General features: G+C 47.1%; 1 protein-coding gene across 2 annotated transcripts; it reads right to left on the reverse strand.

Moving 5' to 3' along the window:
* Positions 1-849: 849 nt before the first annotated feature.
* Positions 850-4,824, reverse strand: SOWAHD (sosondowah ankyrin repeat domain family member D). 2 transcript variants are annotated; one of them, XM_037908203.2, is made up of 2 exons: positions 4,157-4,824; positions 850-3,666 (listed from the first exon to the last, which is right to left on the reverse strand). In XM_037908203.2, exon 2 carries the CDS (start codon positions 3,536-3,538, stop codon positions 2,468-2,470), a length of 1,071 nt encoding a protein of 356 aa, XP_037764131.1. In that variant the 5' UTR covers positions 3,539-3,666; positions 4,157-4,824; the 3' UTR covers positions 850-2,467. The 2 variants fall into 2 exon arrangements, with proteins under 2 accessions (XP_037764131.1, XP_007060182.3); XM_007060120.4 differs by having other exon boundaries at positions 850-3,670.
* Positions 4,825-16,487: the final 11,663 nt, after the last annotated feature.

Below are 16,487 nucleotides of genomic sequence, written 5' to 3' on the forward strand. Positions count from 1 at the left end.
TTTGAGATCCCTGATTTAATATAAATAAAATCTAGTTCTGCTGTGAAAAGGGATTATGGAAAAGTGGCGCCTTCTTAGGGCTGATGTATACAGAGTATTCATACTGATTTAACTAGATCAGTTTAGAAGCAGTTCTAGTTAGATCCGTGCAACCCCCCAGCGTGGACACAGTTATATTGCTATAAAGGCATTTTCTCCTGGTATAATTTATTCCCCTGTACTATTATCTTCGTTTCTAAACCAATGGAGTTAAAGCAGTACAAAAAAGCCACTGAATAGATCAGGCCTTACCTAAATAAATCCATTTTCAGTGTCCGTTATGTATCCTAACTGCTAAACTATGTCTTTATGTTTATTTACCCTGCAGTCCCAACTCAACTAGGAATCAGCTGGATTCTATCTCACAACATCATATGTTGTTTACATAGTCCTGGTCAGTTACATCGGTGCAATCTCACTGAAGTCTATTACCCAGGTATCACCGCGGGCCTAATTTGGCCTGCAGCATCTTTATTACTGGTGATGATGCGCAGCAAGGAAAGAAACTAGCTTGAGTCTCAGAGCCCCTCTTATATTTCCAGGGCTGGTAGTTAGAGGGAAAACATTTTCCCTTATAAATGGAGTCTAGAGAAGATGAGCATGAAACTCCAGAAGGCCATTTTACAGTCATTTCTCAAAGCAGAACCACACAATAAATAAATGGGACAGTTAAAAAAGATCTGATTCTGTGTGAAACCGAGGCTGGGGCAGCTGTTCATTTCAGGACACTCTGAGGCTGCCCCAAAACTTAAAACAAGTTGGGCAAAGTTCCATTTTTCTGATAAATAACATACACTTCAGACAGGTGAGTAGAATCGGATTTACCTTTTTAATACTTACAAATCTGAGCAGTGATACATTAGAAAGAGGGATTAGTAACCACTCCCTTCTTTGTCTCTCTGGAGTGTGACTTCACCGCATGCCGCTGTACGTTAGTTTGTTTGTTGTTCTTATCTATGTACTCTTTCCATTTCTCAGAACAATGTGTCACCAGCTCCTCCTTCCTTTAGGAATCTGATCTAAGTTCCTTTCCTCTGCATGGAACCCACCTACACTAACTTCCGCCTAATCTGGCCCCCTTTCCCTCCCACCCAGGGCTCCGTTTATTAGTTTAAAATCTTCAAACCCAGGTGCAGAGAAGATGTCTAGCGCCCGACCTTTTCTCCACGTTCTGTCCGTCCTTTGGAAGTGCCAGAGCTGCTTAAACAAGCTGCTCCTCCTCACTCCACCATTTTCTCCGTGCTCCACCACCCGAGTCAAATTGGGGACTTAAGCTTTTATTTGACCCAGCAAATAGCTTCTAGGAAAAGAAATGCGCATGATACTTTCCAGGGCATTTTGAAGGCACATGTAGTTTAGTGGCATTACCTGTTTTCTGTATTTTTTCCTCCGTGTTCTTCCTTAGCAGAGACATTTAATGAAAGGAGGATTTTTGTTTTTGGAGTTTCAGCGGCTGCTTATTCCCCACCTGAAGTCCAAATCCTCTGTGACATCTCACTGTGGAATGTGGAATGACACGTTGCTAGCTGTCTGTCCAAGGCCCTCCGAGCCCCCTGCAGACAACAATCACTCTAATCTTACACCCTCACTGTGAAGTAGGGACGGGGCATTATCCTCATTTGGAAAAGAAGAAACTGAGGCACAGAGAGATGAAGTGCCTTGACCAAAGTCATGTGAAAAGCCTTTTGCATAGCCAGAAATAGACTCCAAGTTCTCCATCCAGTCCTGTGCTTTAACCACAAGGCTCCACTTCCTCTGTCACTCCATCCTGTGACTTGTGCCTTTGGGCAGAGAGACACTAAGCAGCGAGAGCAGAAGAACTAAAGGTAAACTAGCACCTCTTGCCAGACTGCTGTTCTCAGTTACGAGCACTGGAGCAGGCAGGGAAACAATGTAAACGAAGCAGAGGAGCCTGCTTATCCCAATGCTCTGCTTCTAGGACCATGCCCTGGCCAACTATGCAAAACCTGAGTAAAGGGGCTTGTGCGGGGCACTTGCGTGAGGGCTGGGGTTGGCAGGCTGCACTTCTGGGTCTCCATTCATGCTGGAGAGGTTCAGCAGCAGGAGAAATGTTTCGGTAAGAGACTTCCATTGTACAAGCAGAATAGTTACTGCAGGGCAAATCCTACCGCGCAGCTATGCGTGCACAATTGCTAAACAGTGGCCTGCCAGGGGAGTGGCCCACAAATATCTATGGGCAAGACCCAAGCCTGCACAGGTTTTCAGAAGCCTTAGCCAATGGCTCTTGAGTAATCTCAGTGCACCAGCGGCCATTGGTTAGTCCGGGCTCAGCAAGTCTCCTGTACCAACCCTTGCCACCGAACTGCAGCCCCCTGCTCTCCTTCCCCACTCCCCAGCCCCAACCAAGCTGCTCTTTAAAACTAGTTCATAGGCAACATCAAGCTGAGTCTTAGCCACAAAGGACAATTTAAAGGTTTTGGAAGAATGAAAGTGCCTGTCTGTAAATGCTCCTGAAGGATGGCAGTCTGGTGAACACCTGGGTCCTCTGTTCAGCCCCAGAGCCACCAGCCCCTCTGGACAACTTGCAGTTGTTGTTGGTGTTCCACACCCCAAGCTGGGCCAGGTCTTCCTCTAAAGCCCCTGATAGCTCCTTCAGCTCCCTGGAGGCACCTGCTTTCAGGTACTGCCAGGCTTTGTGGCCGCTGTGGTCCCGCAGGCTCGTGTTGGCACCGTAGGCTCCCACCAACACCTTGATGACCATCTCGTGTCCCTGCAGGGCAGCCAGATGCAGGGGGGTCAGCCCACCACTGGCTGTGGGAATGTTGACATCTGCATGGTAGCCGTTCTTCTCTGCACAGGTGATCACCTCGATCAGGGCCTCATGGCGGCCATGCTTGGCCAGCCAGTGGAGGGCAGTGAACCCTGTCACAAAATCTCTCCTGTTCAGCAAGCTGGGATCCACGTCGAGCAACCTCATGATGCTCTCAGGGTCCCCCTGGGCCACAGTCAGCATCCACTCATGCTCGAGGGGGTCAAGGGCTAAGGACAAGTCCTCAGGGCTCTGTTCCAACCTCTGCTCCAGCTCTTGTTGCATCCCCACAGCAGGGCTGCTGCTGCTGGCTATCTTCTGAGCAGCTGCAAGCCACATGGCTCCCTCGGCTCCACTGCTCTGCAGCAGGACCTCCTTCAGGCCTCTCCGCCGCACGCTGCCCCGGCCTATGGAGAGCCTGGCCACATCAGAGCTCACATCCCAGTTACCAGAACCTCTACTACTCCGGCCCAGGTTCCTGATCAGGTCCCTCTTGTGTGATGGGCGGAGATGCACGTTCCCCGCTGCTGCTGAGGAGGATGATAATGCCAGGACTGTGGGGTTGGGCGCCTGGCTGTCAATAAGTGCTTCTGCTTGAGACAGGGAGGCCTTTGGCAACACATGTGGCTCAGTGTCCTTTGGTACCTCCAGACTCTCTTCCCTCTGCATCCTGGCCATGACGTCTCCTGCAGGCTTCACCATCCCCAAGATCTGCTCCCCCCGAGACATCCGTCTCCCTTTAAGGCATGGTCGAGGCTCTCTGTGCTGCTGGGGTGTGGAGAAGTGGTTCCCTGTCCCGTTGAGACTCTGACTCCAGGCTCCCCTCTAGAGCTCTCCGGCTGCAGAGCTTCCTGAGTCTGCCTTAGAAATGTTGCAAAGAGGAACCAGCATTTAGTTTCTGTGCTCAGGGGGAAGGCACTTGTTGTGAAATAAGTTACAAGCAGCAGCAGATTCTAGGCTGCAGGCAGCACACCCTTCAGCTGATCACTGATTTTCAAAGACTTCACTGTCTGCCATTTATTTACCGAGGCACGCTACAGCAATTTCCCCCCCACTCCCAGCCCCTCCTCTCCAAACTACCTGCTCCCAGCTTCTTAAGATTCAATAAGTCCCCAGACGGGGGCTGTGTTTTCTCTCCTCTCCAGATTTTGGTGGCTTGTATGATAACATAGCTACATGACAACCCACTGGCCAGCTGGATCTGCAGATCCGGGACCCGTTTGACTTCCTCCTTCCTACACACAAATCAGTGGTAACAGCAGCCAAAAAAGAAAAAGAAAAAAAGAGCTCAGTCCATTCAAGCTGAAAGCAGGCAGTGAGTTTTTCACCGGAACGGCTGCCACTTACCTTTCCAATTACTCCTGTACTGGGTGGAGAAACAGAGCTCTGGGTGGGCGGTATTCCCAACCTGCCTCTCGCTGGGCACTTTGATGGCTGCTGCCAGCAGCAGGGCCCCTCCTCCTCTGCCCGTGGGTTCTCGACGCCTCTCCAGACGCACCAGCCTGCTCCTTGCCGAGTTCCTTTGTGTGAAGGTTGCCGCTGGTAAGTTTTGCTGCATAGTAAAAGCTGTGGCAGGACCTTTGTCCTCCTTTTTGACTGAGACAGATTAAGCTGCTGCACGTGATTTTTCATTTCTGCTGCGGGCCTGGCATTAGCCTTGGCCATTGGTGATGTGAAACCGAATGCACCCACTTCCCAGAGAGCAGAAAAACACGTACTTGCCACAGCCCTAAAGCCTTCAGCCTGTGAAGGCACCACTGTGGGCCCCAAAAGAAGGGTTGCAAGTAAAACCAGTTGGGCCAGGCACTTTAAGGGATTCACCTCGAGCATAAACAGCCGGATGGTGCAATATCTCTGGAGCTAGCAATGCACAGGAATGAAAGCGAGAGAAGTGTGCGTTTGCAAGAGCTAGAGGTAACTGTAGGTCAGAAGGGGCTAGGCTAATCTACAGGCTGAATATTTCTAGGAGGTGCTGAGCAGCTTCTAAATGGGGATGTCTTCGTTCTTCCATTGAAAGAGACTCTAAAAATCAGTGCGAGGCAGCTACTTCCCCTCCCATGGAAACTCCCTGTGATGAAGTGTGGCGTGCTCTGTGTGTGTGTGTGTGTGAGAGTGACAGAGAAAGATTGACTGACCGCCATCTGCGGGATGGAATCAGAACTGCTTGACTAGCAGCTGATGGAGATTCTTCTAACTCAAGTCCTAGTGGCTTGTGCTTTTGGAGCAGCAGGACCTGAGTCCTATTTCTTTCGTTGTCTTGAAGTTCTGACTGGCACTCTGTGCAGCAAAGCGACACCCCCAGCTATAAACGCGCACACGCAAAAAGATCACAAGAAATTCAGAGGGCTGCAGCTTCCATTTTAAGTCCCCCAGCAATCCAAACCATATAATCGGGGGGACAGTTAATTTGCCTCCTTATTAAGCAGACCTTGAATGTGGCCAACAGTGTCCCATTGGCAGTAACCTCTCATCCTCCCCCAGGGGCTAGAAGTGCCGGCAGCCATGCGCGCGCCAGAGAGCTGTCACTGCCCCTTTTAATTCCAGATTAACGCAGAGCTGGATAAAAAGAAAAGGAGGACTTGTGGCACCTTAGAGACTAACCAATTTATTTGAGCATAAGCTTTCGTGAGCTGCAGCTCACTTAAGCTTATGCTCAAATAAATTGGTTAGTCTCTAAGGTGCCACAAGTCCTCCTTTTCTTTTTGCGAATACAGGCTAACAGGGCTGTTACTCTGAAACCTGTCATTATGCAAGGCAGAGTTGGATGTACACCATCAGCAGCGTCAGGCTGCTGGCTCTTGACTCAGAGCCTGCCATACACAATGAGACCAGGCTGTGGCACACTCATGCTGCTCTCAGACAGTCCAGGAGTCAGCTGACTTCTGGAAGGTAAAAGCTAACAACAGAACAGGAGAAACTTCTCTCCGGCGCCCCGGTGAAATCATGGCCATGGCCAAGGGTTTATTAATGAATAAGCCCTTTTGGGGTCCCTCCCTTCTATTGGCCTTTACTTCTAGTTCTCAGAAATGTTGTAGCTGTAAAGTAGTTGGTAGGGTGCGCACTTCCCCACACGTTGCACCAACACTGTGTCTCAACCCTGATAAGGAGGGACAGCCTGGCTAGAGGGATGAGTCCAGCCCTGCCCTTCTACTGAGACTGCAGATGAGGGGACCCAATAACTGTGCTGGAGGTTTTGTGTTAGAGACACATGTCTGCTGGGAAATGAACCAAACTCACTTCACGGGGGCTGCCAAACAGCCATTGTAGCTGTTATTAGAACTTACTTGTGTTGTGATAGCGTGTAGGAGCCCTAGTCATGGCCCAGGAGGAGTCCGTTGGGCTAGGTGCTATACAAACACAAGCAAAAGGATGGTCTGTAACAAGTAAGGGTCAGATGGGCTAGGGAGTGGCCAGCCCTGTTCTGAGGAGGAGCCAAGCAGGGAGTAGCTGGGACTCACCCATCTCAGCTGGACAGCAGCAAGTGACTGGGTCTGATGCGTCCCAGCTAGGGAATATAAATGAAGGCCTCAGCTCTGGGCTGGTGCTTGAGCCTGGAAGAGGGCTGGGAGTTGTCAGAGGCGAAAGAGGAAGAAGACAGTGATGGTGATAACGTGAATGTCAGCAGACCCTTGGCTAAGGAAAATCCTGCCCATTGAGCTGCTGGAGGCCAGAGAGTCTTGGCTGAGAACAGGACTTCTACTTTGTTATTGGTCCATGGTACCTTTTTGGTGCTGGAGAATAAGCAAGCTTCTGAGGTAAGGGTTACACACATTGAACCAGGTGTGGCTGATATCAGATCCACCACTCCTCCAAAGGGCTTTCCAATCAGAGAGGGAAAGGCTCTCTCCTAACCTGGTCTGGGTTTGAACCTCTTAGTCAAGCTTGACTGTCAGAGACTCTGTCTTTCTCTTTTGGTGGTGGGGAGGAGGGTTTGCAGAGAAACTTGCTCAAGGAGGGAGCGGCACACAGCGGAAGAGCTTAGGGTGACCAGGCTTCCGGTTTTCGACTGGAACGCCTGGTCAAAAAGGGACCCTGGCGGCTCCAGTTGGTGGTGCAATGGGGGCCCCAGCTAAGGCCGGCTGCCTGCCTGCCCTGGCTCCGTGTGGCTCCCGGAAGCAGCCACCAGGTCCCTGCAGCCCCTAAACGCATGGGTGGCCAGAGGGGGTCTCTGCACGCTGCCCTCGCCCCTAGTGCTGGCTCCGCAGCTCCCATTGGCTGGGAACTGTGACCAAGGGGAGTGCGGGGACAGCACCTGCAGGCACAAGAGCAGCACACGGAGCCTCCCTGGCTGCCCATGCGCCTGGCGGCCGCTTCCTGGGAACCACAGGAAGCGCTGTCGGGACCCTGCACCCCCTCCCACACCCCAATCCTCTGCCCCAGCCTGGAGTCCCCTCCTGCACCTAAACTCCCTCCTGGAGCCCACACCCCACAACCCTCCACAACCCCCTTCCCCAGCCCTGTGCCTGCTCCTACACCCTAAACCTCTCATCCCTGGCCCCCTTCCCCAGCCCTGAGCCTGCTCCTACACCCTAAACCCCTCATCCCTGGCCCCACCCCAGAGCCCACACCCCCAGCTGGAGCCCATGCACCCCAACCTCCTGCCTCAGCCTGGAGCCCTCTCCTGCACCCCAAACTGCTCATCCTCGGCCCTACCCCAGAGCCCATTCCTCCAGCCGGAGCCCACGCACCCCAACCCCCTGCCCCAGCCTGGAGCCCTCTCCCACACCCTGAATCCCTCATACCCAGCCTCACCCCAGCCCAGTGAAAGTGAGTGAGGGTGGGGAAGAGCAAGCGACGGAGGGAGAGGGGATGGAGTGAAAGAAGGGGTGGGGCCTCAGAGAAGGGGCGGGATTGAGGGCAGGGCAGGGGTGTTCGGTTTTGTGCGATTAGAAAGTTGGTAAGCCTAGAAGGGCTGCGAGCCAGGACACCTGCTATTTGAATTGTTTTTCATTCTTTCAAAGACCTTGCCTCACCTTTGGTAAGCGATCAGCTGGCAAGCAGGAAATGAGCAGACCAGCACAGAGTGGCCTCCAAAGGGCTGATCCTTTTGTGACTGCTGAGAGCTGCGCAACTCGCACATGGGCCTGCATTGCTCAGAGCTTCTCTGGACCAAAGCCTGCTTCCTGCTTGGCGCAGGGCATTATGTGAATCCTCCGGTCCCCACTCCACAGCATGGGGCAGATACCTCACTGCTGCTACTGCAACCTTAAGGCTCTCCGTTCTTCTGAGGCTCTTCTATGCTGCTGTAGCAGACCCCTGAGAGAGGGGCTCCCCAGACCAGGCAGAACAGGTCTAAGGACTCTGTGCTAGCCCTACTGACAATGGGGTCATGGCCAGTCTGTGGGCAGGAAAGGGGGTATGGCTGGAGTGCACTGAGCTAAAAGGGAGCCATGGCACGCTGAGGATAACTTAGAGCAGCCCTAAGACTGCTCTAACATACACCACGGGCCTCCAGCAGCCCCACAATACAGAGAGTACAAAGGCAGCTTAAAGCCACTGTCCCAAGGACAGGAACAGAGGTACCTAGAAATGGGATCTGAAACAGGCCCTGGCTGCTGCTGTCTCTTCTTTTAGATCCAGTTAGTTCCCCAGAAGCCGGGGTATTTGAGTTAGTTTTTTGATACAGAGCCAAACTGCACGCCCCAGAACACACACAGCCCTGCCATTGAAAACACTGGTAGGTACGTGCTTGTAAACCATGGCAGAAATTGGCACACAAGGAGCGACAGATAATGAGCCCTTCTTTTGCCTTATGTTTTCCTCTGACTTTTCCTGGGCAGAGAGCACTGTGCTAACTGAGAGTTTGTGCTGTCATCTGACTGATGACTTTGGCCTGTGGGTTTTAATCTCTGTCCTCTGAAGCATCATGACCTAAATGACAACATGTGCTTTAGACAGAAGAGGTCAAAAATCTCGGGGCATTATGAGCAGATGAGGGTCTTTCCGGTGCCATTAGGAAAACATCTCTCACAAGAGGTAAGGGACCTTCAGGCAGCTGATCACGTGCTGCACATGCAGGGCATGTCAGACAGCTAGTAGCAGAGGGAAATAAAGCAAGTCATCTTGTATTAGACACTGAGATCAGCATAGCTGGAGGGAACTCCCTGCTCCATTGGGAAGCATTTGTGTTTTCGAAACGAATCCCCTGATGAGCTTGCTGGGTCCCATCGGCTGCTTCAGTGACTCTCAAGTGATGTCACTGCGGCAGCTCTGTCCTGCCACGCCGCCCGATCGTTCTGTTGTGGCTGGCGGTATAACAGCCATTCGAGATCTCTCCTGTGCATCAGCGACTCCATTTATGCACGTCTGTTTGTCCCTTATGAGACACGCGCTGCTCTGCCCTGCCATGTGGTGTGGAGAAAAAAGGGGTAGAAAAACTCTAAAGGGAGGGAATTGCACCATCTGTGTGACCCCCAGGCCCTGGAGAAGCCCCTCCATGTGACCCCATGCAGTAGGGTTTGCATTGCTGTTCCCCTCCCTCCATAATCTCTCACACACCCACACCCACACCTGCTAAGGTCATAATATTTGAAAAATCAGAAGAGGAAATAATTACTTTGGTGAGGCTGCTAACATTAAACATTGACGTTCCTAGGGAAGGATAGGAGTATTTCCGTCCATCGTTGTTCCACTTAGAAATAGTGTAAACCACTAGGGCTGCGTTGGAATGCCAAGTAATGTTTGCTGGCTTTTATTCCTGGGAGCATTGCTGTAGCCATGGTGAGATCAGCAGAGTGGTCGCTCTTGCTGCTCTGTGTTGCTTGAAGTAAACATGGCTAATGCATTTGGTAGTGGGACTAGTGGCTGGTTCAGTCAGCACAGTAGAGAGGCTTCATTTGTATGCAAACTTGTTATGCTGTGAGGGCCCCATCCTGTGAGGTGCTAGCTATATTAGGAGCTCAGGATTTGTCCCACACTGACTCATCAGTTTGAACTGTCCTGTCAGCCTCTCTTGGCTGCAAATTCCTTAGGGCAGACATGGAATTTTCCTCTGTATTTTGTACAGGGCTGAGCATGCTCTGTCTGGGTGCTTAGCAAATAATAAGGATCACTGCAGTAACTACACGGGCACATTAAAGGGCTCATTCTTGCTCCCACTGAAGTCAATGGAAGTTTTGCCCTTTACTTCCCTGAGAGCAAGACAAGCCCAAATTCCATCGTCTCTGAAACGTCACCGCTCCTGTTTTTTCTCCCATAGGTCTTTATTGTTAATTACGTATTAAGCGCTCCTCACCTCAGGATGGCTTTGATTTGCCCTGCCTTCCAGCAACCTTTCTTCCCCTCCCCCATCTCCCCTGCTCCTTGATCATCTCATTTCTCCTCTTCCTTTTTCTGTGCTACGAAAAGGGCATGGTAGGGTGAGCTAATTCAGCCAGTTACCCTTTTTACTTAGGTTACATCTCTAATACAATCTCACTGGGTAACATGCCTTAAAATCCTAAATTTAAAAAATATAAGACTGTTTGACTCGCCTTTTCAGATGGCTGCCCAACCCCAGAGCAAGGACATCTATGTGACCTGTCACTTGTGCCAATGGGATCAGATCTGGGGAAGGAATCTGCTGCATAGAGAAAACACACTAACCTCTATACAGCACACACTGCACAGACAGGCAGGTACATGTGATTGTGGGAGACTGCAGGAGGCAAGTAAGTGCAATGCAACTTGAAGAATTACAACCAATTCTGATCAAAACACACTCGACTCCTCAAGGGTTTGTCCTGGGGAGAATTGCCTCTTAGCCTCTGTTTGACTCACAGGCTGCTGGACTGAATTAACAACATGAGCAGTTTTCTTTGGCAGCTGGGCACATGCTAAAGAAATTGGTAAAAAAGGAAGGTTTATATCTGGAATACTGAACAGCTGAGAAAGCCGTTTTGCAGAGTAAGTTTAAACCACAGCAGCTCCAAAGACAATTACATTAGGAACCAGACTTTGTGCGACGGGAAGCGAAATGGTGCCCATCCTGGGAATGCCGAAGCACAGTGAACGATGTACGGTGGAACTGTGAAGTACTTCAGAAAGGTGGTACTCTGCCACCAGTCTGATTCCACTGAGGGAGGCTGCCCTTCTTATAGACAACCTCAACTACGTACTTTGGTTGAGCCATACTGTGCACCCATTTTAGAGGCTCGGTGGGGAAGCCTGGATCACGTCAGGAAGCCAAAGCTAGTGAAGGTTAGAACATAAATGTCCATTGGTTTCCTCTTACGGAGCTGTGTGGTTTAGTCAGTGACCTACGGTGGTTAGAGAGGATGCAGGGAGTCAGGAAAATGGGGCTGCTGGTGACTCTGAGCTGTGGGAACTTGGACAAGTTGCTTAACTTCTCCGTACTGCTGTTTTTCCCTACTGTAAAATGGGGCTATGAAGCCCCACCTTTGTAATGTACTTGGCAATCTTCTGCTGGAAGGGGCAGAATGTTATTAATTCTGATTATCGTTCTGTAATGGACACACACAGGTTTCTAGCTGCTGTGTATCTCATCATGCTAGGAAAATCCAGTACCTGGTTTCAAACCTTTCTAAGGTGGCTGGAGTGGCTTACCTCAGAGAATGGGCCAGGTACTCCATGCCTGTTGAGATCCACTGCCAGGCTGGGCCCGGTCTCTAGTTCTTTACTCAGTCAAGACCCTCATTGGCTTCAAAGGGAGTTTAGCCTTCAGCGAGGGTGGGAGTTCACCTCCCTCTGGTGTTGTCAGAGAAAGCCCTTTCCATGAGGAAGTCGAAATAGTTCTATTTCCTTAGAGCAGCAAATTTGCAAAATAGTTATCTATGAGATCCTAGTCAGAGATATGACACTGACACAAGGGACAGAGGGACCCAAAGAGGAAGAGAAATGAGTGTTACACAGAACTTCACTTCCTAGCAGCTCATTCTTGTTTCCGGTCGTCTCATTACTATCTGCAAAATATTACCTCAGAACAGTGAATGGTTTGATTCCATGCTATGCCGACAACTTGCCAGCAGAATGTGAGCTAGGAAAGTTGAATGGGTAGAGAAAGATGGTAAAAGCTCAATGTGATCTCTGCAAGATTATCAAACTAACAAGCTTCCTCTGGGGCCACATGAATATTAAATCATATTTGCACATGGTTAATCGTCTCTGTACACTTTAAATCCCAATAAGCTGTTTACTCTGCATGTGAATTCTGAGTCTGCTCCTCCTGTCACACCAGCGTAATTCCAGTGACTTCCACTGAATTATTCCTAATTTACACTGATGTCTGCGGGGAGATGAGACTGGGACACAATCCTGTGAGGTGTTGAATGCCTCCTGGTTTACTCAGCTTTATTCATAGATTATAAAGACAGAAGGGGCTGCTGTGATAATCTAATCTGATCTCCTGCCTAACACAGTCCACAAAACTTCCCTGAATTAATTCCTGTTTGAACTACAACATATCTAGAAAAACATCCAATCTTGATGTCAAAGTTTCCAGTGATGGAGACTATCACAGCCCTGGGTGGGTTGTACCAGTGGTTAATCAGCTGCATTATTATAAATTTACACCTCATTTCCAGTCTGAATTTGTTTAGCATCAACTTCCAGCCATTGGACCTCATGATACTTTTGTCTGCTGTTGCCCAGTTCTTTAGTGGTCATTGATTATTATTGATTTCCAATTAATTATTCATTTAAAGAGCTGTGGCTTGTAGGGGTCTAGTCCCAAAATCAAGATTATCCAGTTCAGTATCTGGTTGAGAGCCCGATGTGCACAACAAAGACATACCGAGGACAAAGCAAAACTTTAAGCAATTTTATTAGCACAGTTAGTAAAGACACAAATGCTCCAAGCCACATAAAATGATGGCAGTAATATAGTATGAAGCTAATTTTTGAACCATTCCTTACATCTACTGACACCCTTTCTTGGGCATCTGGTGGTAAAATACAAAGGTCCTGCTCTGTCTCTGGCATGCCAAAAAAGTCTAGTGGTACAGATCTCTCCTTTCATGGTTGTCTGGCCTATTAAAGGGCCTATGGGCTGTCATGAATATTCATACAAATACCCGGCCTCCTTTGTCCATATCTAACTTCCTCACCTTAATTATGTTGCAGTATTCTTATGCTACAGATTAGTATACTAATGGTCTTGACCTATTATCATATGTACATCAATTCACTGCCCAGGCAAGTTTATGGTAAAGCATCTGCGAACATTTCTGTCCTAAAATAGCCAAGACTAGTATCAGTTCAATGTTCCTGGTATCATTTTGTACACACTCCCCTTCCCTGCCTTCCCAAGCACAATGTTCCCAGTACTCCAAAACTCAGGGTCACTGCTGGGCCACTTATTTATGCTAAAGTTCATAGGCCTCAAAGCCTTATGCTAACTGCTTAATGCCTTACAGGTTGTAGGCCTGTAGGTTCCTTGTGTAATTGTTAAATGAAATGCTAAACTGGCTCTATAGGCTACACTCAAGAGCCTTCTTATTAAACTTCTGTCCCTCTTATAGGTAATTATAGCCTGTGATCAAGTCACCCTTTAACCTTCTCTCTAATAAGCTAAATAGATTGAACTCTTTGAGTCTTTCAGTATAAGGCATGTTTTCTAATCCTCTAATCATTCTTGTGGCTCTCCTGACTTGTGTATATGGCTCTCACTAGAAATGCACCCATTCACTAATGATTCCCCATTCACAATTACATTTTGATACCTGTCTGTTATCTAGTTTTCAATCCATTTAATATATGCCTTGTTGATTTTGTATCGTTCTATTTTTTAATCAAAATGTCACATGATACTAAGGCAGAAGGCTAAGTATGTTACATCAGCACTATGACCTTTATCAACCACACATGTAATCTCATCAAAAAGAGATCAAGTTAGTTTGACAGATCTATTTTCCATAAACCCATCAACACTGATGGTCCAGAGAGCTCCTTGGCCGGGTCTTTTAAAACTCTCAGATGCAAGTTAGCAGGATCTGCTGATTTAACAATGTCTGACTCTAGTAGTGGCTGTTTAACATCCTCCTGAGTTATTGTTGAAATGGAAAGTATTTCATCAACATACGATAAGAATACATCATCTGACTTTTCCCGAAATACAAAACACAAATATTTATTGAACACTTCTGCCTTTTCTGCATTATTGACAATCTTTTGGGGTTTTTTTTGTTTTTGTTTTTTTAAGCCAGTGTAGCCTTCTTTCTCAGTTGTGGAATTGTGGTTTTTTGAGCACCTAGTAAAATATTCTTAAACAGTTTCCAATTAGCATTCATGTTTTTTCTATTTAAATTTTATCCCAGATGATTTGGCTCATAATTGTTTTCCGCTTTGTGAAATTGGCTCTTTGTAAAATACCAATTATATAGATATTACTGGTTTGGACTTTATTCTGTTTCCACATTACAAACATAACCAAGTCATGATCACTTGCACCAAAGTAACCACTAATTTTTAGTTCTGTGATAAAGATGAATTAATCTGTCAAGATGAGGTCTAATACAGAATTCTTCTGTTGAATGCAACACTTTTTTAATTAGGAAATTGTCATCTATAATTTTTAGAAATCCTGAGCATGCTTTAGTACTGGCAGCATGGGACCTGCAGCTTATATCACTCGGATTGATAAATATGAAGGACCAAATCCTTTCTTCAGATAAACGTGCTCATAAAAGTCAATAAGAGTTGTGCTCTTATGGCAAAGAATTTGGCCCATAGAATGTACTGAGATGGAAAAGGTCTATTTGATTATAGAGGAACTATTGCCCATTTAAATGAATGAAGTATCTCCACTGATTTAATGGATGTTGAATCAGGCCCTTAGTCCATCCCCCACAGGGACCAATACATTTCCAAATGTGTTGTCCTGGCTGGTTTTATGATACACTTCATGGGACATAGAAGTAAATAGCAAAACTGCTACTAGTTAGACTGGGGAAAATAAAAGACTTTTCAGTTGTCCACTAAAAAGCCGGGCACGTTTTGCTTTTTCAATCTGATGAATGAGAAATGTGACAAGTGGTTAAATATAAGGTTATGAGGTGCAAAACTGGTTGGAAAACCATTCCCAGAGAGTAGTTATCAGTGGTTCACAGTCATGCTGGAAGAGCATAATGAGTAGGGTCCCGCAGGGATCAGTTCTGGGTCCAGTTCTGTTCAGTATCTTTATCAATGATTTAGATAATGTCATAGAGAGTACACTTACAAAGTTTGCAGATGACACCAAGCTCGGAGGGGTTGGTTGCAAGTGCTTAGGAGGATAGGATTAAAATTCAAAATGATCTGGACAAACTGGAGAAATGGTCTGAAGTAAATAGGATGAAATTTAATAAGGACAAATGCAAAGTACTCCATTTAGGAAGGAACAATCAGTTGCGCACATACAAAATGGGAAATGACTGCCTAGGAAGGAGTACTGCGGAAAGGGATCTGGGGGTCATAGTGTACCCAAGCTAAATACGAGTCAACAGTATAACGCTGTTGCAGAAAAGCAAACATCATTCTGGGATGTATTAGCAGGAGTGTTGAAGCAAGACACTAGAAGTAATTCTTCTGCTCTACTCTGCACTGATTAGGCCTCAACTGGAGTATTGTGTCCAGTTCTGGGCGTCACATTTCAGGGAGGATGTGGACAAATTGGAGAGAATCCAGAGAAGAGCGACAAAAATGATTAAAGGTCTAGAAAACATGAACTCTGAGGGAAGATTGAAAAAAATTGGGTTTGTTTAGTCTGGAGAAGAGAAGACTGAGGGGGAACATAACAGTTTTCAAGTACGTAAAAGGTTGTTACAAGGAGGAGGGAGAAAATTTGTTCTTCTTAACCTCTGAGGATAGGACAAGAAGCAATGGTCTTAAATTGCAGAAAGGGAGGTTTAGGTTGGACATTAGGAAAAACTTCCTAACTGGCAAGGTGGTGAAGCACTGGAATAAATTGCCTAGGGAGGTTGTAAAAATCTCACTGGAGATTTTTAAGAGCAGGTTGGACAAACACCTGGCAAGAATGGTTTAGATAATACTTAGTCCTGCCATGAGAGCAGGGGACTGGAGTAGATGACCTCTTGAGGTCCGTTCCAGTTCTGTGATTCTATAATGTGGACTTTATTGCAGATTCAATGTCTGACATTGCTGGCCATGAAATTTATAGACTGAATGTTATGGTCTGGTATTTTCACAGGTGACTAAGGGATTTAGATGTTGAACTCCTCCTTTCTTTAGGAGTTGGGTACATAATCCTCTTAGGCATTTTTGTAAATTCTGGCTGTAATCATTTACATCAGACTATATTTAAACTTTTTAAAAAAATAAGAAACAGTGAGAGACATTAATCCAGTGCCTAGGAAAGATCAAATCATTTTGATAAACCCTGGACAAATATACAAATATGTAAATACTTTCTTTTAAATATCAAAGAATTTACTGAGACTCACAGATGTAAAATACTTAAATCCAAGCCCTAAACCATGAACCAGTCCCCAAGAAGTGTTTACAAACACTGCATTAGCATAGGGTGCCATGTGTTATCCAGATTATAAACTGAGAATACACTTTTAACCAATGAAGTGTTTTTTTCCTGCAAAGTCCATAGTTTCTCATTGTGTGTGCATTCTATTAGTCCCTTGCTCTGCTGTGGGTAGCAACAGCCCACTCTCAGATTAATACGAATTTGATTAAACTTCCAAAGAGAGTGGATTAGGAGTTTTATTTAGAAGTATAAATCAAATATTGGTAG

Source organism: Chelonia mydas, chromosome 9, assembly GCF_015237465.2.
Source record: "Chelonia mydas isolate rCheMyd1 chromosome 9, rCheMyd1.pri.v2, whole genome shotgun sequence".
Taxonomy (NCBI): domain Eukaryota; kingdom Metazoa; phylum Chordata; order Testudines; family Cheloniidae; genus Chelonia; species Chelonia mydas.

Bases quoted from the DNA above. Each gene is read 5' to 3' on its own strand.
- SOWAHD (XM_037908203.2), bottom strand. From the start codon at position 3,538: ATGTCTCGGGGGGAGCAGATCTTGGGGATGGTGAAGCCTGCAGGAGAC.